This window comes from Haplochromis burtoni, unplaced genomic scaffold (assembly GCF_018398535.1).
Source record: "Haplochromis burtoni strain Fernald_Lab_line unplaced genomic scaffold, NCSU_Asbu1 Contig_177, whole genome shotgun sequence".
NCBI classification, from domain to species: Eukaryota; Metazoa; Chordata; class Actinopteri; order Cichliformes; family Cichlidae; genus Haplochromis; species Haplochromis burtoni.
This window is the reverse complement of record NW_024582538.1, coordinates 1196423-1219477: the sequence shown is the minus strand read 5'-3', so window position 1 is coordinate 1219477 and position 23055 is coordinate 1196423. Positions and strand designations below refer to the sequence as shown.

Here is a 23055-nt window from a genome sequence, read left to right as displayed (position 1 = left end):
AAAAAACCTTTACTACATTGAACTCAATAAATTTCCTTACTTCCTTCTCTTTGTATTTTCCACAGTGATTTATTTCTTCCTAATTAATAGCTGAACTTTTATCTGGTGAGACTTCTGCACTGTATCTGCATCATCTGTATCACATAAACAAAGAACTACACGCAACTTAAATCCCATAGCTTTATTATTATTTGTGATTTTTTTTTTAAAGAAAGTATGTCAATATGAATATTTAACATGATTTCAAAACTGAAAAAGAACCCCTTTTTATGCATTTAGTTTAAGTATCTTTGGGAATCACTATAGAACAACAAAAAAACCCCAATTTGAATCATCTGCTAACAGCAAAAATTTTTCATCACATATATCACCAATATAATCAATATTCACAATATAAGGATGCTCTAATATATTGGTATCTGCATATAATTGTCCTATTGACCGTCATCGGCCTGTTAAATAATACTAGATGGACTGATGTCAGCAGTTATAGTTTCTCTATTGAGTAACATCAAATTTGAATGGGTAGAGTACTCAAATCTTGTAGTAAAGGGCAATAAAACTTAAAATAAAATAAAAAAAATTCTTGTACAAAAAGCAGATTTAATAAAACTAATTTCACAAGCTAAGTTCCAAAAAGGAAGGGGGGGGGGCAAAGTCATCAGGCACATCAGATGAGTAACAGATTTATTTATATACAAAACTGTTTACAGCAAGATTTCTGAATCAACATTGACCCATAGGGAAATATTGGTGTTCAGGTGTACGACACCTACACCCAAGGTGTCAAGTTAACAGAAGGGGGGAAAAATACTTTTAAGAGCACCTTGAGTCATGAAAGGAAGCAGATGAGGGAGTTTGAACAACAGTAAGGCACAAGACACAGCATCACCAGCTTCTGTTCAACCATCGTCATCAATTTGCAGCTATTCATTCAGCACAGCACTTGATAAAAAGTTACAATTAACCACTAAAGGTACAACATCGGGATTATGGGGAGAAGCTCCACAGTTTGTCACATATTCATAAGGCTACAGATTCTATGAGGAAAAACAAAAAAAAAACACATCATCATTAAGGACCTCAAGTATCTGACTGCAACCATGCAAGTCCACAGTTTGAATTCAGTGGACTGCATACCATACTGACTTGGCTTTATCGAACCCACAGGAACCATCAAATCAAAACCACCAGATCAAAAAAGATAATAATAAATTCTAAGCTAACTCAGGCATTTTGCCACTTAACCTTACACAATGTTAAAAAGTATTTAAAAAAAAAAACCCTCAATGTTCATAATTAACAATGCACATATATGCATAAACTCTACTTAGGATATTTAAGAGAGCAAAACTGCATCACTCAAGAGATAACCAATGATACCAAAAACCAATTTCTAAGATTAAATTTTTATTTTTATTTTTTTTTAAAAAGGCCATAAGTGGTAAATAGCAAAGATCTACTCAAATCTATCCTAAATCTCTCTGAGTGCTGTCCATAACATCTTTATTACAGTTAATCAGAAATTAAAATGTAGAAACAATGACAGTCTGTTTATCAGAACCTAAGATGTGAGTTGTCAAATATTTGAATATATAACAGACTTCTCTTGTCATAAAGACACAGCCCCACAGTTCATTAGTGAAAGGTACCTGAAGATGAGGAGACAAAGTTATTACAGTGAGGACTGTGAAACCACAGTGGGATATCTAATGTACAATGTCAGTATAGGCTATCCAAGGAAACCCACCATTTGTAAGAAACAATGACACTTTAACACCACATTTAAAGCAATGTGAACTGCGACTCTGCATCGATGCCAAAAAAGACCAGCTGAAGTAATACACCAGTCCTCGGAAAGACCATTAACCAGCCATCACTGGAGAGTAATAAGGCATATGCCAGTGATTTCTCAAAGATTAGGGGGGAAATGATGCAATCAACATGAAGCAACAAATCTGAATGTCTAATTTTGTTTTCCGAGGATTTTGCTCAACTCAACACAAAAAAAAAAAAAAAAAAAAAAAAAAAAAAAAAATCAAGATTATGCCCAGACGTAGCTTACATTTCAATATTGGAAGGTGGTGTTCATCGAAGATGCTGCTTTGTTTAAAACAGAGTTAAATCCTTGTCTTAGAAACTTCTGTCTCAGTTTATCAACTGTCTGAGCAGTTGCTTTGCTATGTAAATTAATCTAACATCACAATGAAGCAGAAAAGTTCCACCGCTGTGTCTTGGTGTCGGTGAGGTCACGATTGGCAAGCTGGTGAAGTTGTGCCTCCTGTCTTCAGTAAGTTAGCTTACTGATGTGTTGGATACACTTTCACATCACAACGCACTTCTTCTCCTCTGGGGGAGCATTGCCATCAGCTTTCTCCATCTCCAAAATGATCCGCTTGAAAACCTCCACAGCAGTCTGCATCGCAAGAATGTTGCCATTAGAGTGTTAATGTTCTCAGAAATTAATGTGGACTCGCTAGCATTCAGAGTTAGCATTCAATAAGATATTTCTCACTACCTCGTTTTCCTTGGCTGAGGACTCCATGAATGCAGCACCCCAGGAATCAGCAAGTTTTTTCCCCTCCTCTGGCTTGATAACCCTGAAAGGAAAAAAAAAAAAAAACAAGCAAAAAAAACAAACAAACAAAAATAAATACATAAATATTAGAATATTAAAAACAAAAAGGTGCCATTGGTACAGTTACCATTCTACTAAGATATATTTTTACACTTTCCGAAATCTGGATTACCTTTCCATATGGAGATCTTTTTTGTTCCCTACAAGAACAGTTGGGACCCTAAAAAGACAAAAGCCTGATTGTATTAAACATAACTTAAAGAGAAAAAAGAAAAAAAGAAAAGAAAAGGGAACAAAAAGACAACATAGAAAATATTGAAATTTAAAGAACCAGCTAAACTTACTGAATCTTCCCAACCATGTCTAGCAGTTTATCATGTAGAACCTGCACAACTTCAAAACTGAACAGAAAGATATTTCAGCATGTGAGACACTGATCAGACAGTAGATTTAACATACATCTTATGTATCTATAATTTATCACGATAAACATTTTGTACAAAAAAACCTTAAACCAAAAAAACCCAAAAAACTACAGCCTGGAAAATTATAATAAAGTGGATTTGATTGAAAAACACTTTATGACAGTAAGAAAAAAGAGAATATAACATGACTGCAAAAAATAAGGGTAAAAAAAAGACTACACTTGTGTTTTCTGATTAGTGTATTATCAGCTTCCCTCGGAGGCTATATCTGAAAATATGTCAAATCACAGTGTTGGTATAATTTTCTAGAAACATAAAGCATGGCAGTTGTAGTACAAAGAGTCTGGAAACCTGTGCTAGTGTATCCAAAATTAGTCCCAATCATCAACTCACCTCTTCATGGAAGTCACTGAATAGACAAGGACATAGCCATGGATGTCCATTGAGTGGGATTGTGGAAAAATTGAGTACTCATCCTACGGACAAGGGCAAATAAGACATCTGAGCACATGTTATGACATGGGCAAATTATCGACTGAAAACAAATGCTCGGCGTTAGTTTACATATTAACATAAACTACTTACTTGTCCAGCTGTATCAACTAGCTGAAGATTGAAGTCTTGACCATTCACACTGACCATTTTGTTAAAGGCTTTGTTAAAGGAAAGAAAGGTGAACTAGTTTTACAATTCACTATATGCAATCAAACAGGAAAAAATGTCTTTGTTGTAACACTGTACCAAAAAAGAAAAAACGAATGGCAAACTTACTGTTTTCAATGGTGGGGTCATAGGAATCGACAAACTGCCCTTCCACAAACTGTATTGTAAGGGATGACTTTCCTGAGCGTTAAAAAATAAAATAAAAACATAAACAAACATTATGCAGTTAGTTACAATTATTCTGAGACATGATTTAAACATCTTGTGCTTGTTGTTGATTTCTTGATCGTTTAAGCCTTTATACTGTAGATAAGTAATTTTAAAGCACTACAAATCCTACAAATTCTGTAACCTGGTCAGGAATTTAAGATGTATTGCCACAGTAAATGTTTCACATAGTTATTTTAATGTCCAATTATAGTCCCCCTGTGGTGTCTAGATAAGCTAACATGTTTTAAAAGTTAGGTAATGAAAGCAAAGGATGGCTGGCAAAAGGTGGAGGACTGTTCTTCTGATAGGCAACTGCCTCGAGTGCCAGTGTCCTGCAGGTTTTAGATATCACCCTTTGTCAACGTACCTGAATCAAATGATTAGTTTATTACCAGGTCTCTGGAGAACTTCAGCACATGTTGGGGAGGTAATTTAGCCATTTGAATCAGCTGTGTTGGATCAAGAACACATCTAAAACCTGCAGGACACCGGCACTTGAGACCTTGAGTTGCCTACCCCTGTAGACGTATCTGCTATACAACCATAAAATGCTGACATGTAGCATTCCTATGGGGTTATGTTCTGTTACAGCTATAAACGTTTTATGAGTATATACAAATTTTATGTAGGCATGTAAATGAATTTAGAATTATAATTTATCTAAGTAATGATGTGATAAAAGTTTTCACAGTGACAAAAAAACCTGATATTTCTCTGTAAAACACCTGCACATATTATAGTACAGTTTCTGAATCAGAACTGTAGATTATTTAATTATGGACATACAGAAAGAGAAACATTTTTAAGTGCTATTTCAAAAGAACACAGTTTTAAAGGAAGTACTGTACAAAGTCTTAAATCTTAAAGATACTAACAATTAAGTTAAATTACATGTATATTTCTTTAAATACCAGAATTTTTACTTTTTAAAAATAATTTCTAATTAGGTAATTAGGTTTAGTTTTCAGTTAGTGGGTTTGTTCATTTCAGTTTGGTTTTTATTATTTTAGTTTCATTTTTAGTTTCTGTGACAAATACTGATATTTCTCTGTAAAACACATGCACCTATTACTATACCGATGCTGATTCAAAACTGTAGTTGATTTATTTGTAGACTTTTAGAAAGAAACTCTCTTTCAAGAGTTTTGTTTTGTTTTTTAAAACAACAGATTTTAAAAGGACATACTTTACACTCTCCTTTTTAATACAGACGCCGACACTTGTGTAAACAAAAAGACACTAGGCCAGAACAACAAATTATGGCGCTTCATTGGTCACACAATGAGGTTTTATAATTTAAACTAATTTAAATAATACAATAAGAGGTTTATTCTTGTTGCAGATTGAGTTTCTTAAAATCTGGACGTTATGATTGACCTGCTAAACTAGAAGTTTGGAGCACACATTACTTGGCACTCCACCAGGGTATCCCCGGCTAAGTTTATTTTCACCGGTCACCTTTCATCTAGAAACGTGTGGATACAACTGTACAGCAACACTGGTTGACTTGAAGGTGCTTTAGTAGTTAATGTAGCAGAGAAAAAAAGAGCCCTGAGAAACAAAGATAAGCTAGCGTTACTGTTGTACTTCGGATACGCTCACAAGGAAAACAAAGCCAGGACGTTAGCCTGTTACCCAAGCTAGCTGTGCAAGAGCTCGAACCTGTACTCACCTACAGACCGGTAACCTATAACGGCGATCTTTCTGTATTTCGGTTGAGGCATTGTAGTGAAAAACGGTGTTGAGTAGGTCTTTGAAAAAATGTAGTACGCCACCTATATTTACTATCTAAGCAAACTTTTATCGCCACATTCGTCTCGCGTCACGTGACAACAACAAACTTTTTCGAGCCGCCGCTCGAGTTCTCCGCTGGGCCTCAAACTGGAACTGCAGAGTTTAGCTACCGTAAATACAGCTTATAGTCGTATAAAACTAAGCCCCTGCCTTCATCCAGTACATCATCGATTCTGGTGGGTATTCTGAAAGGATGTAACTGTCGTTTCAACCCAAAGTGGAAACGGGGAGGGGGGGAGGAAAAAAAAGCTGGTTCAACGCGGTCGCTGCTATCTGCAAGTCAAACTGACGGAAACTGTCATTGTGTAAGCACACCGTCGTAAAATCAGCCCACACGTCAGAGCGGCACGGGCCGTTTGCACAGCAGAGGTCACTCTTTGTACGTCCCAGCGTGTGCGTGACCATCATACTTACTTTTTTTTAGACTTTTCCAGACCGACCTTCAATGCACAGTACCCGGAGAAATGTCAGATAAAGCAGTGTTGATTTTCCAAGCTTCAGTGCAGACATGATTTTTTTTAGACTTAGGGGGCATTCTACAATTGGGGGACAATTTACTTAAAAAATAATAATAAGCAATAAATCAAAGGTAAACGTTTTATGATATATATTATTTGTTGTGTGCTATGCAATTTTAAAGATATTGTGTGGAGAGAGATTTGTTAGTAATTTTGGACCCGCTGAAGTCTAAAAGAAATTACTGTATCTCTGGCAAATACATACTCAGGACTGTTTAATAATATTTCATATGTTTTTAATAAATGTTTGTAATGTTTGTTTTATATGTATAGTACCAGAGTTGCATATCTGTGCTAGTTTTAGCGTTTTCTTGGAAAAAGATGTCAGCTGCAGAATGTGATGTAGTGTGAAAGTCGAGAATGAATGTAGTTATTTGGGTAACATGTTAAAATGACACTCAGAAAAGATTGGGAAAAAATATGCCAAAGAGGACTGACTTTTGGTCTAGCCATGGTATTAGCACATGTCAACTCCTTTTTGTCATATTGCTTACTTTTTTGTCTCTTCCTTTTCCAGGCCAAGTAGGTTTCAGGAAGTTGATTGCACACACGCTGTGGGAAACAATTTGCAGAATATAATTGTTGTTCTTTAAAATATGTTGATGTTGAATAAATGGTTTAAAAAATATAAGGGACATATATGGATGAACAGAAATTGTGGATTTATATCTTATTTTAACTGTTATATTTGACATGGTTACCAAGAAGCTGGGATGAGAGAGGAGGAGTTATAGGTTTGGACTATTTAATTAGTTTTTAGGGAGGGTTTTTTTTTTTAAACTTTTATTTTATTATTATTCTTAATTCAGTTTAGTTTCAGTTAGTTTCATAGCAGGTTTGACCATTTGAGTTTAGTTTTTGTTGTTTGAAAATGTTCAGATTTTTTTATTTATTTATTTAGTTAGTCAGTTTCAGTCTTTGTAAGTATTGTTTGGAGGGCATATGTGAGACGCACGATTTAGGAAAACGAGTATAACGTTCAGTCTTGTAGAAATCCAAGGTCTCAATAAACACATCCACCAAAGTGTCATCATAAGGAAGATTGTTTCCACCACTAATTCATTTTTTTTCCTGTAAGTTGATCAGGCTATCTAACGTGAAAATTGGAGATAATAACTTGACATTTTTCACTTACTTCTTTTTGTTGTCGTTTTTCTTCAGTGGCAGAAACAAGCCTTAATATCACCACACATGTTGTAATAACAAATTTTACCAAACCAACAAATACTACAACAACATTTCCTCTAAATGTTTTATTTCCTTTTGGTTTGTTCACAAAATAATTTCAGTTACTTTTAATTTTTTAAATCTTTTTAAAATGCATTTCATCAGCTTATAATGTATTTATTCAAAATATGAATCTCAAAGATAACCGCTAAAGGATATCATTTTAATACACTGGAAAAAACCACACAATTTACCTTTTGTAAACACAGTAGAGTATGTGGCAGGAAGAGAAAAGTACCCAGCTCTGATCCACAGCAGTAGTGGGAAAAGTATTATGATTCCTTGCTGAGTACAATTATCTGTATATTGATGCAAAACACATTTAAAAACAGTCTGATGGGAAGAGGAATCACTCATTGCTGGATCAGTGACTAAAACCTTTGCCCAGGTCTTTAAAACCTGTATGAGCACCACCGGGAAAATGTGCAAAGAAATTAGTGCTAGTGCCAGCTGCCACAAACATATATAATAAAACTGAAATAAAAAGAAACGTGTATTTAATTATTTATTTAGGCTGGGTTAAACAATGCCGCAGCGGAATACATTTATTTGAGTGACTTGTTTATATGTTCAGCTGAAGTCATAATCATGTTTAAAAAAAAAACGTATTCTCTAACAGTGAAGATGCATACCTCACCATTTAGTTATTTCGTTTAAGACAAGACATACTGGGAATTGATGGTACGAACCATCAGGAGCTGTAAAGAAATCTCTCTCCAGAAGAATGCAGTCCTAGGAACAGAAAGCATACTGCATAGAACCCACAGGCTTAGCATCTGGTGTGTGTTAACACAATGCCATAATCTTCCTAGGAGTGGATGTGCTAGCAAATTCACGCCAAGGTCAAACCATGCAGTGCTCAGAAAAAATGCCCAAACCCCCCCAAGACTCACATCTTGGACTCCATATTCCTCAGTTAGCATGTAAATCATAAAGTTCATGACAGTACAATTAGAAAATGACTGAACAAGTATGACTTGTTTTTAAAGGGTTGCCATGAGAAACAATCTTCTCTCTTAAAAGAATATAGCAGCACAGCTAAGGTTTACAAGGTTACTTTTGAAGAAACCATTAACAAAGAAATCTTGGGCTATTTGTAACTAAAAGTGGTTGTGTTGAAAATATTTTTAATTTAATATTCAACATAAATTATTACAAATTAATTTGCACGCTTGCTTTGTGAGCCGGGTGATGGTTGTGCAGTTAACCAGAGCTCTGGGAAACGGGTAGCTGTTGCTGCGTTGGAGATGTAACCCGGAAATTATTTGAAGCTGGAGGTAAACCCTGCCAGGAAATGCTGCTGTCATAATCAAACAGATGAAAATACGGAATAAGCTCACTGAAACGGCCCTTACAGGGAAAGGTAATTTAGTAGTTACTGGACAACTGGGCAGCTTTAAAACTACTGCTTCTGTGGTGTTGTTTTATACAAGTCAGCTTTAAAGCTGCTAGGGGAGCAGGCCAACAGCTAGCGGGCAAGCTGTAGCATTGTGGCTGGCTGTGGGTGCCATAGCAACCGTTTAGGAAACACTGGCAGTAGTGGCTAGCTCGTTAGGCTAGCGTTGGTTTGTTATGCTAGCGTTAAACACGACGCCGAGGAGTGTCCAAGTCAGCCCTAGTTAATTATTGTCACAAGTCAGCGCTATCTACTCGCATCGCCGCGCATGTTACTTAATTCCAACTTTGCTCCGTGCTTTCTAGCAAGCTGTCGGTGATGGCACACCGCCGTAACGTTAAAGTGTTAAGTTTAGCTAACTTGGCCAACGGTAATTTCCATCACATACAGTAGGCTAACGTTAGCCGCCAAGGCCGTAAACTTAGGTTACCTCAACGCCACCGTTATGTAAACGTTTGCACCGTTTTTTGTCGTTTATTGTCTCAATTTCCGATTTAATCTTTCTCATGTTAGATTAGCGCAACTTTAAGTCACTTTAGCAGCGTTGTCATCGTTCACCTCAATTGTTAGGGAGTCTTATCTGGGGTTGGTAAGGTTAGGTACGATGCTGAGATTAGCTGCTAGTTAATTATTTTTTTTGCACGATTGATCTTATTGATAGCAACAGACACGGATTTGATTTGATTTTTTAAATTGTTGTTGTTATAAATGAATGGCCGTTCTTGCACCGCAACAACAAATTAACGATATTACGTCTTAGTTAGAAAATTAAATGTAAGCGTTTATTTAGTTTTTTATCCCTTTGTTAATTGAAAGGGGTGTAGTCTAACGTGCTGTTTACAATCTAAGCCACACCACAATTACTTGATTTCAGAAAATGTCACGTTCCGACCTCAACCTGCAATAATTCATGTTTAAAGAATTAAGCGATTGTAGACAAATGGTTAGGTTTGTGTGCGTGAAAGAGAATTTATGTTTGTCACAAATGTCATTTCAGTATTCAGTCTGAACTAGTATGGATGTTGATGACTGCAATGGACGGTCTTACATATCAGGTGCAGCTCTGATTTATTTAGTCACCCATATATACTTACCTTCTAAATTAGGCTTTTTTTTTTTTTAAATGATATATCTTATTTTGGTTCTTTTCTTGGCAGCAGGTAGTGGAGACTCTTCATTGGAAAGAGAGTTTTCTGGAGCTCTTGGAGGTCCAACAGTGAGCACCCCAAACAGCAAGGAAAACTCTCCCAGTCGCTCCCTCAGTGGTCAGTGAGAACTTATAGCATCTTCATTAGTTCCATCTATATGAAGCTTTTTATTCTCTCAGTGTGATTGTCAAATTTTTATTTTCTAATCTAGATAAATATTTTTATAATCTTCTTCTCATAATCAGATTATGTTTATACATTAATAATATGAATTTTAAATTAACTTACTGGAGCAGCACTATTCACCCTACAGTGCTGGGGAAAGTATTTTACAGCATTGTGAACTACATCCCATGATTTCCCTGTTACATGTTTAAGATCACCGAACAAAATTTAAATATAATCCAAGCAAATGCATTATATAACATATATAACTGCAATCAAGCATTTGTGATAACTAGCAGTGATTCTTTCACATTGCTGTGGAGGAATTTTGGCTCACCCATCTTTGGAGAATTGTTTTCAAAATGTTTTGAAAACACTGTTGGGTTTTCAAACATAAATGACCTGTTTAAGCTCATGCCAAAGCATCTCAATCTGATTTAAGTCCGGATACTGACTAGGCCACTCCAAAATCTTTTTTTATTTTATTTTATTTTTTTTTTTTTTTAGCCAGTCTGAAGTAGGCTTGCTGGTGTGTTTCCGATTATTGTTTTGCTGTATAACACAAATGCGCTTGTACTTCTGTAGCCAACTCCATTAAAGTGGAGTTGTATAGTGATGAAGACCCAGGTCGGAGTACTGAAGATGAGCGAGGAGAGCGGGTGGAGGAAGGAGGTCCAGAGCAAGGTTCTGAGGCTGTCACAAGCTATAGAGAGCTCACCAATTCTGAAACTATGCCAAGTGGAGCCACCAGACTGCCAAATGGAAAGCTCAAGTGTGACATCTGTGGAATGATCTGCATTGGGCCTAATGTGCTTATGGTGCACAAACGCAGCCACACAGGTGATCAGTCAGTTGAGTTTGGATAAATATAGAGATGGTATCTTTGCTTGTTATTAATGAAACTAGGTCAGATGAGGGGGGGGACATCTTGGAATTTTATAGAAAATCAGCATTGTATACAATTGATGTACTATATTGACTTAAAAAAACCCCTTTGAGGTATAGTTGCAACTAACTCAAATTTTTTGAAATAGAAATTATGCTTAAGAGGTTGAGTTACCAAGTTTAAGTTTTCTACAGGTGAGCGACCATTTCAGTGTAATCAGTGTGGCGCGTCCTTCACTCAAAAGGGAAACCTACTCCGCCACATCAAGCTGCACTCAGGGGAGAAGCCCTTTAAATGTCCCTTCTGCAGCTATGCCTGTCGAAGACGGGATGCACTTACCGGCCATCTTCGCACTCATGCAGGTAGGACAGATTCAAGCCCGGTAGGTGTTTGTGTGTTGTTTGCTTCAGTTTTTTTTTTCCATTGTAGTGTACAATAACAGTGAAAATGCTGTATTTCCACTTGTTTTACCAGTGTCTTCTCCAACTGTTGGGAAGCCGTATAAGTGCAGCTATTGTGGCCGTAGTTACAAGCAGCAAAGCACTCTGGAGGAGCACCGTGAGCGCTGTCATAGCTATTTACAGAGTCTGGATTTCCAGCAGCCAACCAGTGCACCAAATTCAGGTATGTGTTCATAGATATAACTTGCACAGTATGGTGTTAAAGAAATACCAGCCTCCTAAAGGGAGTGTAGTAGCATCTAATGTAGACATGTAGTTTGCCAGCTTAGCAAGTTAACGCTTAGAACCCACTTTATCCAAACCGGAATTTAGGCAAACACAAATAGAAAATCCTAAAATAAAAGTAATAATAGTTTGTTTATACTCTGTACAGGAGAGGAAATGAGAGAGCTAGAGTTTATACCAGATCCTCTACTGCAGCCATCCTCAGACAAGATGGCATTTATCGATCGGCTCGCCAACAGCATCACCAAACGCAAGAGATCCACGCCACAAAAATTTGTAGGTGAGCATTTGGTCTCAGTGTGGACGGTTTCAGGAAACTCAGAAAGCAATAATCATTACTTGAATTGGAATACAGCATGAAGTAAGACAGAAATCTTTTGTTGTGCTTATATTACCAGCCACTATAATTTTAGATATCCAATTAGCACACAGTATTTATTTGGTTAGGAAAGGTCTGAAAGCTGCTCTCAGTATAGCAATCTAACTGAAAAAAGAAACACACAAAGAAAAAACTAAGTTTTGAGCATCTTGTAAAATTAGGAAAATAACCAGCATCATCGTAAAATAGAGAATGTATCCAAAATGCTGACTGTCATTGTACTGTATTATAAAGTCATATCTTTCTGTGTTGCAGGGCAGAAGCACATACGCCTCAACCTTGCAGATACACCTTACGAGCTCACTGCTAGTTTGGATAAAGATGGAGACATGCACCCAGTGGACCTTGATGCCCCACACTTTACTGGTCTGGGAGGAGAATATGTAGGTGTTGCAGGTACTGGAAGAGGAGGGGTATCAGACACACTCAGATCCTTGCACCTTCCCACCAGTCACTCTTCAAGTTTATCAGAACTCAAGCCGATTCACAGCTTCAGTCATGCTCCTGTTCCCCTTGGGCCAAGGTTAGATTGCACAGGGGCAGGAGCTGGCCTGGGAGCTGTGGGTGTTGGGAGCAGAGAGGCAGCAGAGGGTCACGAAGACCTGCCTCCGGGTCGAAATCACGCCCCTTCTCCTAGCAATGGCTGCCAGGATTCTACGGACACAGAAAGCATGGCAGATGAGCCTTACAACAGCTGTGCTCCGACTCCGACTTTGTACAGTAACAACGGCCATCACCTCCTCCACTCTAATAACCATAACCCAGCACCTCCACCCATCGCACACCACAGGAGTCGGGGCAGACACAGCCCCAGTCATGCCAAAGACCGGGAGATGAAAAGAGAGGATGGAGGCCATTCTGCTCTCCCTCCTCCCACACATGCTCCAACACCAAGCTCACCTACGGCACCCTCTTCTACCTCCAAGGAGACTTTTCGGGTTGTAGACGGGGAGGGGCGAGCTGTGCGCTCTTTCCGCTGCGAGCACTGCCGCGTGCTTTTCCTGGACCATGTTATGTTTACAATCCACATGGGTTGCCATGGTTTTCGGCAGCCTTTTGAGTGCAACATCTGTGGCCATCGCAGCCAGGATCGCTATGAATTTTCTTCGCACATTGTCCGTGGAGAGCACATCTTTGACTGAGAATAAAAGGACAGCCTGCTGCCCTTAGTTTTTTTAATTTTTTTATTTTACACTGAGAATGGGAACTGGTTGAGTTTGGTCTGCACAAAAGCGAAAGGCATCTGTGATGATGTGAAACTGATGTTCGTAACGACACTGACACAGTTGGCATTAGTGGAAAGCTCGTGTATATGTTTAAAGAATTAGAGTAGTAGTTGCTTTCTGTCCACTTTTAACAAGAAATCTATATTAAATTATTAAAGTAGATGAAGAGCCAACACTTTTTCATCCACAGATGTGCCTTGCTCTAAAATTCAGAATTTTAGCTCTGCTGCACACATTATTGTAGACAAATCTGACTTTTGTTGCTGAAATCTTTCACCCCTTGCACACTTTAGCAGAGATGAAAGAAAATGCTAAATATAAAGTTTGTAGGCTTGCAATCCCTACAGAATTTTTTTGACACCTTCTAAAAGCACTTTTTCCAATTAAGTGATTCTCAAACAGACTTTAGGTTCGGCCAGGTTTTTTCCTAGCCCAGGGTTGATTCTGTACAAGTTTTATAATGCAAAGTAAAGTGCAGACCAAACTTAAAAACCAAGTCCAAGTCATGTAGACTTTAATGTTTGAGGGGTTGTCATTGGAATAGAAATGCACTTTGGTTTCAGTGTGAATGGAGTGAACAGAGTGTGTGTGTGTCTGAGAGAAAGGAAAGCTGCAAGATTGTGTGTGATTGTTTTTGAAAGTAAATTTAAAACGTAAAATGGAAAATGAAGGCCTTTATTCCTGTGAGTGAATGCCGTGTTGGAAGTGTATGAATTGTTTTCCTTTTCTATAACTGCTTTTGTTGCACTGATACCTGCCAGAATACAATGACTATATTAAACTATTTTATAGAATACATTAATGACCTGCACATTTCTCTGAAAATGTGAGGAAAAACAGGTGGAATGTTTTTCTCACTAGGAACAGGATTCGAGCATCACTGCCACAACTTGAGAGATTACCGAAGGAGGTTAAGGTTTTTGTTTTCTCCCCGTACAAAAACTCCCTCATACTGCAAACCAACAATAATAATCAACAAATCTGCTTATGCTGTATTTAAACATGATTTTGGTGTTGCGTCATTGTCCCGTGCCTTTCTACACGTTTCTGACCAGACTGAAGGATGTGAGATATAAAATCATTTCTGTCTTGTAGTTTGACTGTAGCTTTTTAATCTATCTAACAGAAGTCTGGCTCCCCCCACCACCCCCAACAGTTTTATCAGCAAAGATCAATTCTGATGCCTGAGCAATGTTGATGATGATGAAATGTGCATGGCTTTTGAAACATGCCGCTATGACATGGGTGTGTAGTAAATCAGTAGCACTTCACTACCGTCCTCATGGGTTAGAAACAAAGACTTTTATTTACATTTTTTCCTGTTAGGACATTTTAAACCAGTCGCTTGATTTACAATAGCACGAAATGGGAGTCTTTCATATCGCTTGGGATATATATATATATATATTATATTATATATATATATATATAATATATATATTATATAATATATATATATATACACACACACACAAAGGGGGGAAAAATATCCTGTCTTGGTCATTTGTGTGGAAATGAAATGTGAAGACAAATGTGTCAGCTTTTGGTTCTATTTATTTTCATGTTAAAACAGCAGAGATGGTTGTTGTAATCTCTGTGAGTAATTAGTTTAACACAAGCACAATACGTTTACTGTTGAGAAGGATGCTTTGAATTCTAAATTGCAGACTTGTGCACAAAAATTAAAACTTAATTGATGTTGACTGTAGCTAGGGTTTCTTTTCACATCCTCAACAACAACAAAGATCAATCTGGGACATGGTGACAGATTTACCAAAGATACACAGAAATTTGCAGAGAAGACTGGAAAAACAGTGACTCTAGTCAAATTCATCAAATAACTTGATCCCATTAGGTTTTTTTTTTAAAGTTCAGACAGTGTCTTATTGAGTAAAGTTTCCCTTGTAGTTATAACTGGTATGTCCTATTTTCATAATGGATGCCCAAGAAATATTACTTCCTGTAGAACCTTCACAGTCAGATCTAAGCATATTTTGGGTCATGTCAGTGTTTGAGAATACTGAACTTTATCTTGACTTATATTTAAACAGCTTTCTGGATGTTTTGTTCTACAAAGAGAAATAAAACAGTAGAAATCATTTTTAAACTGTTTTTAAGATCAGCAGTACCGTGGTTCTCTATAAGCACCAAATAATTTCCCCAATGCTGAGCCAAAGAACCACTGTTTCCTACTGTTAAGCACTTTTCCCTACTACAGTGGCAAAAAAATGAAAACATAAAGTAAATAATATTTGTACATAAAGTATAAGTTACAAGAAAACCTCAAGGTGTTCTTGTTCTTTTAATAACGCTGTTATTAAAGCCTTGATATATTCAAATTTTTTTCTCTTTGCAGAAGATCTTTGAAAATACATGACATAATGTTCAGCTTGTTTCATTTGATGGTGGATTAATTGTTACAAGTGGATCTACATTTGTTTGGTTATTGTTTCAGTCCTTTATTGTCAAAGTGCAGTAAGGTGATCTGGTTGCCACTCTAGTAACACAACCTAAACACATTTTAAATTTTTGTTTCTCATCAGGTTACTTTAATATTCTAATCATCTTGCCTTAATTTGTGAGCAGACTGTTAAATTAAGTTGGGACTGACGTTAGTTTGCAAATCAGAATCTGAAAGTTTCTTGGGAGTCTAAAAATCTACAAAACATTTGCAGTAACACCAAAGCTAGCAGTGTCACTTCATATCATCTTACACTGTGTATATTCTCATTTAGGCCCACGTGACTTTTCTCCAGTTGGTGTGACGTGCGTGAATTGGGTTGTTGCTGCTGTGCCTTCAGCTGGAGGTCTTAAATGTGTTTTATGTCTAAACGGTTCAAATTTATTTTCAGTGTGAAACTTTATGCTGTGTTAGTGCAAGAGGCTCCATGTTTTGAGTATACCTCGACCCACCACTCAGTGACCCTGCCCAAAACTAGTCTTTTTTTTTTTTTTTAAACCAACAATCCATTAAATACTAATTCATCAAAAGGACTTGGGTAATGCTACTTAGGAGCCAAAGAAAAATACTGAAATAACTTAATATTTGATGTATCCAGTTTTGTTGACCTTCAGTGAAATATTGTACAAAAACATTCAAAGTAAAAAGGTTTTACTCTATTCAATGGTTCAGTTCTTTGACAGAATTTGGATATTTAATTAACAAGTTCTGCATTATTAGTGGAGCAAATTCACCATTAATTCATGTGTGCTACAATGGTAATGTGCTTTTAAACCTGATGCATGTGGTACCAATGCTGTTTGCTCCTCAGCTTACACCCAGCCACCTTTGTTTTAATCTTAAAGACAACCAAATAAACAGTCTACTCCAGTTTTAGCCTATACTTACAAAAATAAACTCCAGCTTTGTGGTATTCCGTGTTTTTAAACTTTCCTTGTTGCACTTTGTTCTTTTCAGTTTTTCTAACCTGCATTTCCCTGCTCTCCAAGTGGTCTGATATCGCTTTAAGTAACCGCAGAGCGTTTTTAAATGTATCATATGTAATTTTGCATTTGCATAATTTGATCTTAAGCTACTGTTAGTTTTGTACTGTAAAAAAAGTTATTCCAAATAAAATATTTGAGCAGTTTGTCTTTCCTACGAGTAAACATCGTTCAATTAATGAGCTTCACACGTTCATGTTTTTGTGAAGATTTCTCCATTTATTTGTCAGGTTTACAGCATTTTCAATTTCTGCTTTACACGGGCTTCGGAGGAGCTCTTGGTGCACCAGCCTGTAAAAGAGAAACATTCTTAGATTACACAGGTGTAACCACGGATGGAACTTTGCCCAAGTTATACTTTTGTGTTCCTGTTATTAGTAATGAGATTATCTACCTAATTAAGGTGCTATACAAAAATAATTCTAAACACTTAATGGAGCTACACAACAGGAGGTAAGAACTGTGTTTAAATAGTACTTACAGCAGGCCTAAACCTGGGTGGTGGGGTGCGGTCTTTCCTGGCCTCACAGGAGCGGTTCCTCACCACCTTGCTGTGGATGGCACAGCTGACACAGTAGTGCAGCTTCACATAGAGCTTGGGCAGAATATATGCTGCAGAGTGGACAAAGGTACAGATGAGTCAAATCATCGGGATGAAAAGGGGGTTTTATGAAATTAAGTACAATACAATACACTCACAGTCGAAGACGCTGGCCTCTGAGATGTCTCTCACGGCTGCCGCCTCCACGATATTCCTGATCACAAACTTCTTGATGGCCTTGTCCTTGGGGACACAACGGGCACAGTTGGTGCAGCGGATGGGCTGCACATGCCCACGGCCCTTCTTAGCACGACCGTTGTTCCTCCTCTTCTTGGTCTGCCAAAACACAATAAGGGTTACCAATGACAAAGTAAACCTGAGTAAAATGTTAAAACAGAGAACTACATTAGGCAGTCTCAAAAATTCAGCTGTGTTAAGGTGGAAACAATTAACAATCACAAGAATATATCTGCTTTCCCCTTGAAATCCCACATCAACACTGGTTTCAAAACCTTTTCACCACCACCCAGCCACACCAGTTATTAACACTGGCCACAAAGCAGTCGCTTCAAACTGACGGTCTAGTTTACTATAACGTCTCAACGTTGGTGGGAATCAGAATACTTTATTGATCCCTGGGGGAAATTATTTTTTTGTTACAGTGCTCCATTATAAACCAAGGGAATTATAAACCATCAGTTTAAGGGAACCCCTTAAACTGATGCACGTGCAATCTAGTTCCACATACACGTATGAACTAATGCCATCAATCACGAGACATTTAATGATTATTGAGTTTTGTACAATCATCTATCACTCTTACACGGTATGACTGACTCAAGTCACGGTTGGGGCTTACTGAAAAACACATTTTTAACCATGAACTGTTATATTTTATCGGTTGCTTTGTCAATCGCTGTGATGTGGCTTTTCTTTTTAGCCGCATCTCTTAGCTATGTTACAGCCCAAACCTGCACCGTCGTTATCCCTTGCTAGCACACGGAACACATGCACAAAATGGCTAGCGTGCTAACGGCTAGCATTAGGCCCAAACTCATTTTTAATCTTCCAGGATGACAGTTAATATCAACTCTCAGTTTTGTGACTTACACGTGGGATTAAAATACCCAAAGAAATGTAATTATGTGCCACTAGTCGACTAAAACATAGGTTTATTCTGTTTTCACGATTCGGCCATCAGTGAAACACACTCACCATGTTGCACGGGAAGCTGGAAAGAGGACCGGAAGAGGTTGCACCGTGAGAAGTAGTGCGGATGCTCCGCCCTCTAAATGTTACGAACAAAACGACAAAGTCCATTGATGTCTTGCTTTACTTTTCAATATTTGCAAAAGAAATGTGGCTATTGTGCACTAGGCTGAAACAAAAGCAAAAATATTGATTTTTTTATGGGAAATAACAAAAACAACAACATTAAATTCGCGGAGGGATATCAAAACGCGCTTAAAACTCCACGCGTCTCCCGAGTGAGCGGAGTTAACAGTTAAGGCAATGCTGGAACGGCAAAGGCGGTGTCATCGGCCTAACCGGTTATTAAAACAAGCTCACCTGCGACTAAAGCCCGTTAAAAACTGGATTTGTCTAGCTAAACAACAGGTTCTAATTGTTATTGAAATGAGAGTCAAATAAATTAATCACATTATCTCTCTATATATATACATATGTATGAATATATAAAACTTGGGGTTCACAGCAAAATGGCCTTTAAGTTCACTATATAAATATCAGTATGGATAATAACACCAGTACCTGAAGATATTTTCTTAATCTGACAGCAGAATTGTATTAAATTACTATATTACATCATCATTATTATTATATTGTATTGTATTATTATACTGGCACACTCTTTCTTTTCCAGGAAACAGTGTTTAACTAGACCAAAATTGGCTGTGTAGTTGCAATAAAGCTACAAGACATTATGAGTCACTGTGCTTAAAGGACAGTGTAGTGCTCAAAAGAAAAGCAGGTGAAATGCTGATAATACCACATTAGAATAATTTTTCATGAATGTATTCTGATTAAGGTCCACATGACTCTTTTTACAACTTGATCTTGGGGTTTCATGCGAGTTATCTTCAAAAAGGAAAAATGGTCCAATTTATTTATGGACTTATTAGGTGATGATCAGTACCGCAGAGAATATCTCTTAGTGGCACACCACAATTTGGCTTTTAATTAATGTGTCTTTAAACATAAGCCTATTCAGTGGACATCTTTCAAAGCTTCCTGTCCTTTCTCTGTACACAAATGAGCAGGTCCTTACAAAAGAGAGTCTTTAAAATATTTTCAAACAAAAGGCCCAAATAAAAAAAGGTGGTTTAAACTCGCTGTTGTTACATGAGGATGTGAAGCAGGTGCTTCTAAACAGTCCCTTTATGTTTCTTCTGGTGAAATAACTTTTAACAAATTATGTTTTTTTGTAATAAATAAACATCTAAAAGTCTGCTGTTCCATTGGTTTACAGCTTACCAGTTGCCCAAATTAGTATTGCTATAAAGTAAATGTGATCTTTCTTTTCAGTGACTGAACTGTAGGAAATTTATCAGGATTATGACAGCCAACTCCCTGGATGATGATATGATGTGTGTCTGGACACATCCACTAAATACTAATATTTGACCTGTGAGTCTTTGCTGTTAAACTTCAAAATTAAAATACCTTTCTTATTAATCCTACCCACACACTCCACTTTTCTATGTCACTGTATTTGCTGTTCTCTGCTCTCTCAATTGCTCCCAAGATGATTTCCACCTGTCAGATCAACGCAGGACAGTGCTTCTGTATGTATGTTTGAAGCTGGCATGCTGCATGGACTAAATATACATTTGAATTCAGATCTGAATACAGTGTGAGCCTAACCTCCTAGAAAGAGCCTGTTCAGATACAAGCACTGTCAGTTTCAGGTTCTTCACCTGTAATTTTCTGTTTGTCCTGAGAGGACACTTAGCACATAACAGCCTTTAAAGTCTTGGCATACTACCAATGGACAAGGACCTACTCTAAATCCATCTCATCTCAATTCAACACAAACATAAAGAACAAGTTCAATTAAAAAAAAACATTTATTTAAATAGTTCAGTGATTTGTCCTTATTTCTTCTTGCTCTTCTTATCCTTGGCCTTCTTTTTGCTAGCCTTCTGGGCACTGGCCTTTTTGTAGAGGTAAAGTCCCACCAAGCCCAGCAGAGTGGGCACCAGGGCCAAACACACCAGGGGGAACACATCGTTGACCATCCTCTGCCACTGCGTCTGCTGCGAGAGTGAAATCACCTCCACCTCGAACTCCAGAGCAGCATTACCTAGGACAGATCCATATCACAGTCACTATTCTGCAAAAAGCTCTTAAAGGTTATATCTATTGTTTATGATTATATGTTACATGAGTCAGAAAATAAAGGGGAAAAACATATAAAAGTTAACTGGAGAAACAAAAACAATGTAATGAAATGCTTCCACGCAACGCAGTGCCTCTCTGCATATATTTTCAGAAATTAACTCGGAAGAATCAAATCAGGACACATCAGAAGATATCGTTTCCCCCATGTAGCAGAAAGGCTTAGACAGGGGGGTGCAGCTCATCCTCAGGGCATGGTCAGACTCTCTCAGGCAAGGCAAGTTTATTTAAATAGCACAATTCAACAACAAGGTGATTCAAAGTGCTTTACAGAGACATTAAAAAACAAATAAAAAGCATGATTTAAAATTGATTTTTTTTTAAAAACAGTCAGTAAAATCAGAACAGTAGATAAAATCAGTAGTTAAAATGTAAGTTTTGAAATTTAAGCTTAAGTGCGGATTTGTTGCTTTATTCAAATGCAGCTGAGAACAGGTGAGTCTTCAACCTGGATTTAAATAAACTGACTGTTTCAGCTGATCTGAGGCTTTCTGGGAGTTTGTTCCAGATATAAGGAGCATAAAAGCTGAATGCAGCTTCTCCGTGTCTGGTTCTGACTCTGGGAACTGATAAAAGACCGGATCCAGATGACCTGAGGGATCTGGAAGGTTCATACTGGGTCAGGAGGTCACTGATGTATTTTGGTCCTAAACCATTCAGAGGTTTATAGACCAGCATCAGAACTTTAAAGTCTATCCTCTGACGGACAGGCAGCCAGTGTAAAGACCTCAGAGCTGGACTGATGTGGTCCACTTTTTTGGTCTTAGTGAGGATTCGAGCAGCAGAGTTCTGAATGAGCTGTAGTTGTCTGACTGATTTTTTAGGTAGACCTGTAAAGATGCTGTTACAGTAGTCAAGCCTACTAAAGATGAATGCATGGACTAGTTTTTCCAGGTCCTGTTGAGACATCAGATCTTTTATCCTTGATATATTCTTGAGGTGATAGTAAGCTGAAAGAAAAGCCACGAGTGATCGCCTTTATCTTATGGTAAAACACTTCTACTGTGATGATGAAGGCCTTCAGTTACTAAACCTCACTGAAACAGACCACTGATGGTCAGTTCATGAGTTATGGCATTCACAAATTTAGCTGCCCAACAGTGTGACGACTATACCCCATCAGCCTATTATGGCTGATGGGTAATAAAAGTACATCTTAGAAACCTGGTATTCAGATGTGTGGTGGAACAGCAGCTTACTAAGATGCCTCCTATACTTTTTTCCTTTAATTTGTCAAGTGTTTATCTACATATATTTTACTTTACAAATGATCTCTTTTTATGGTGTTTTGATGATGGTGCCAGAGAGTGTGGGCACGTCGCTGCAGAAATGTGATTCCTGTAAATCATTAATTCTTTAACCAAACTTTGTATGACCTGTCATCTTGTCGTCATAACTATGTATAAACTTTTAAATACGGGTCGGTATATATTTAATGTTTAAATACTGTATTTTGTATTTATATTTCTGTCAGAAGTTTTTGCATCACGTGAGGGAGTATTGTCTTAATTTTGTTATGCTTGCATAATTATAATAAAGACTCTTGAATCTCCGTCATGGAAACAGTTGCTTTTGCTGTTTTTGTCGTTCATCTGTCATCCACTCAGCATTTTTTTTAACAGATCACCTAAAGCTGTAGTCCTGGAACAGACTTCGCTGGATTTGACACCCATAGGGTTTTCCAAATTTGCCTTTATATTATATATACATATGGAAATATGATATTGATTTTATATTTGTCACGCTGCCATGTGCTGTAGGATATTTCTAGTCTAGTACCTGGAATTGTTGGAGGGTAACCTTTCTTTCCATATGCGAGGTGAGAGGGAATAGTGGCTTTGATTTTCTGCCTGAATGAGAGAACAGAAACATACAGGAAGCATTCCTCAGATTCACTTCAAAACTATCCACTTTGGTATTTCTGATTTGTGACGGCATGCATCGTGAATTAACTGGTTTGCTATTCACTTACCCTTCACAGATGCCAATCAAGCTTTGCTCCAGACCTGATATGAAATTTGTACAGAGACATTCGATCAGTATAAAAAGCACGCCCACCACTAATTATGTAATATAAGCTAATCAGTCTGACAGAGCTGCTCTTAAGGATTGTCATTCGTTAACTTACCAGCGATGACTGTCCTCTTCCCCAGCTCGACAACAAGAGGATCCCGGGATAGAGATGTGTCAATCACCTTTCCATCCATCAGTTTACCCTGAAAACATTCAACAGGAGGAGTGAGGTGGTGCCGAGAATTTTTAAAAAATGCTGAGAGATTTCAGTGGGTGCATATTTTACAGAGGCAGGTTTGAGCACATACATATATACACATATATACATATACATATATA

The 23055-nt window shown here is 37.5% G+C and overlaps 4 protein-coding genes across 14 annotated transcripts in view; 1 reads left to right on the top strand and 3 right to left on the bottom strand.

Annotated features, from left to right (window-relative positions):
• Window positions 1-673: 673 nt before the first annotated feature.
• rhebl1 (Ras homolog, mTORC1 binding like 1) lies at window positions 674-5989 on the bottom strand. The gene is made up of 8 exons (XM_005943964.3): window positions 5549-5989; window positions 3775-3846; window positions 3589-3656; window positions 3397-3479; window positions 2923-2979; window positions 2751-2798; window positions 2519-2600; window positions 674-2416 (listed from the first exon to the last, which is right to left on the bottom strand). Exons 1-8 carry the CDS (start codon window positions 5598-5600, stop codon window positions 2324-2326), a joined length of 555 nt encoding a protein of 184 aa, XP_005944026.1. The 5' UTR covers window positions 5601-5989; the 3' UTR covers window positions 674-2323.
• A 2464-nt stretch (window positions 5990-8453) lies between these two features.
• LOC102312577 (zinc finger protein Eos) lies at window positions 8454-14690 on the top strand. 11 transcript variants are annotated; one of them, XM_014340617.2, is made up of 8 exons: window positions 8454-8692; window positions 9809-9866; window positions 9972-10076; window positions 10710-10964; window positions 11205-11372; window positions 11485-11634; window positions 11845-11976; window positions 12331-14690. In XM_014340617.2, the coding sequence occupies exons 2-8, from the start codon at window positions 9827-9829 to the stop codon at window positions 13215-13217; spliced, it is 1737 nt and encodes a 578-aa protein (XP_014196103.1). In that variant the 5' UTR covers window positions 8454-8692; window positions 9809-9826; the 3' UTR covers window positions 13218-14690. The 11 variants fall into 11 exon arrangements, with proteins under 11 accessions (XP_014196103.1, XP_042081569.1, XP_014196097.1 ...); XM_014340611.2 differs by having other exon boundaries at window positions 8455-8692; window positions 9969-10076; XM_014340614.2 differs by having other exon boundaries at window positions 8455-8778.
• Window positions 14691-16941: 2251 nt separating this feature from the next.
• Window positions 16942-18621, bottom strand: LOC102312073 (40S ribosomal protein S26). The gene is made up of 4 exons (XM_005943962.2): window positions 18502-18621; window positions 17445-17622; window positions 17227-17357; window positions 16942-17036 (listed from the first exon to the last, which is right to left on the bottom strand). The coding sequence occupies exons 1-4, from the start codon at window positions 18604-18606 to the stop codon at window positions 17001-17003; spliced, it is 450 nt and encodes a 149-aa protein (XP_005944024.1). The 5' UTR covers window positions 18607-18621; the 3' UTR covers window positions 16942-17000.
• Window positions 18622-20353: 1732 nt separating this feature from the next.
• The window catches only part of fkbp11 (FKBP prolyl isomerase 11), a 6752-nt gene continuing 4050 nt past the window's right edge, over window positions 20354-23055 (bottom strand). The window contains exons 3-6 of the mRNA XM_014340623.2: window positions 22832-22919; window positions 22676-22709; window positions 22483-22553; window positions 20354-20608 (exon numbers count right to left, since the gene is read on the bottom strand). Of these exons, the coding sequence (XP_014196109.1) occupies window positions 20400-20608; window positions 22483-22553; window positions 22676-22709; window positions 22832-22919 (402 nt within the window). The 3' untranslated portion in view covers window positions 20354-20399. The remainder of the gene's footprint in view (window positions 20609-22482; window positions 22554-22675; window positions 22710-22831; window positions 22920-23055) is intronic.

What these genes read in the sequence shown, in the direction of transcription:
- rhebl1 (XM_005943964.3), bottom strand. Translation starts at nt 5,600, where the DNA reads ATGCCTCAACCGAAATACAGAAAGATCGCCGTTATAGGTTACCGGTCT. An exon ending in TATAGGTTACCGGTCTGTAG is followed by an intron (nt 3,847 to 5,548) that starts GTGAGTACAGGT and finishes TTTAACGCTCAG; the next exon opens with GAAAGTCATCCCTTACAATA. An exon ending in CCTCAGCCAAGGAAAACGAG is followed by an intron (nt 2,417 to 2,518) that starts GTAGTGAGAAAT and finishes CTTGCGATGCAG; the next exon opens with ACTGCTGTGGAGGTTTTCAA.
- LOC102312577 (XM_042225635.1), top strand. Translation starts at nt 8,733, where the DNA reads ATGAAAATACGGAATAAGCTCACTGAAACGGCCCTTACAGGGAAAG. An exon ending in TCCCAGTCGCTCCCTCAGTG is followed by an intron (nt 10,077 to 10,709) that starts GTCAGTGAGAAC and finishes GTACTTCTGTAG; the next exon opens with CCAACTCCATTAAAGTGGAG. An exon ending in CACGCCACAAAAATTTGTAG is followed by an intron (nt 11,977 to 12,330) that starts GTGAGCATTTGG and finishes TCTGTGTTGCAG; the next exon opens with GGCAGAAGCACATACGCCTC.
- LOC102312073 (XM_005943962.2), bottom strand. Translation starts at nt 18,606, where the DNA reads ATGGACTTTGTCGTTTTGTTCGTAACATTTAGAGGGCGGAGCATCCGC. An exon ending in CCAGCTTCCCGTGCAACATG is followed by an intron (nt 17,623 to 18,501) that starts GTGAGTGTGTTT and finishes GTGTTTTGGCAG; the next exon opens with ACCAAGAAGAGGAGGAACAA. An exon ending in CACCCAGGTTTAGGCCTGCT is followed by an intron (nt 17,037 to 17,226) that starts GTAAGTACTATT and finishes TCTCTTTTACAG; the next exon opens with GCTGGTGCACCAAGAGCTCC.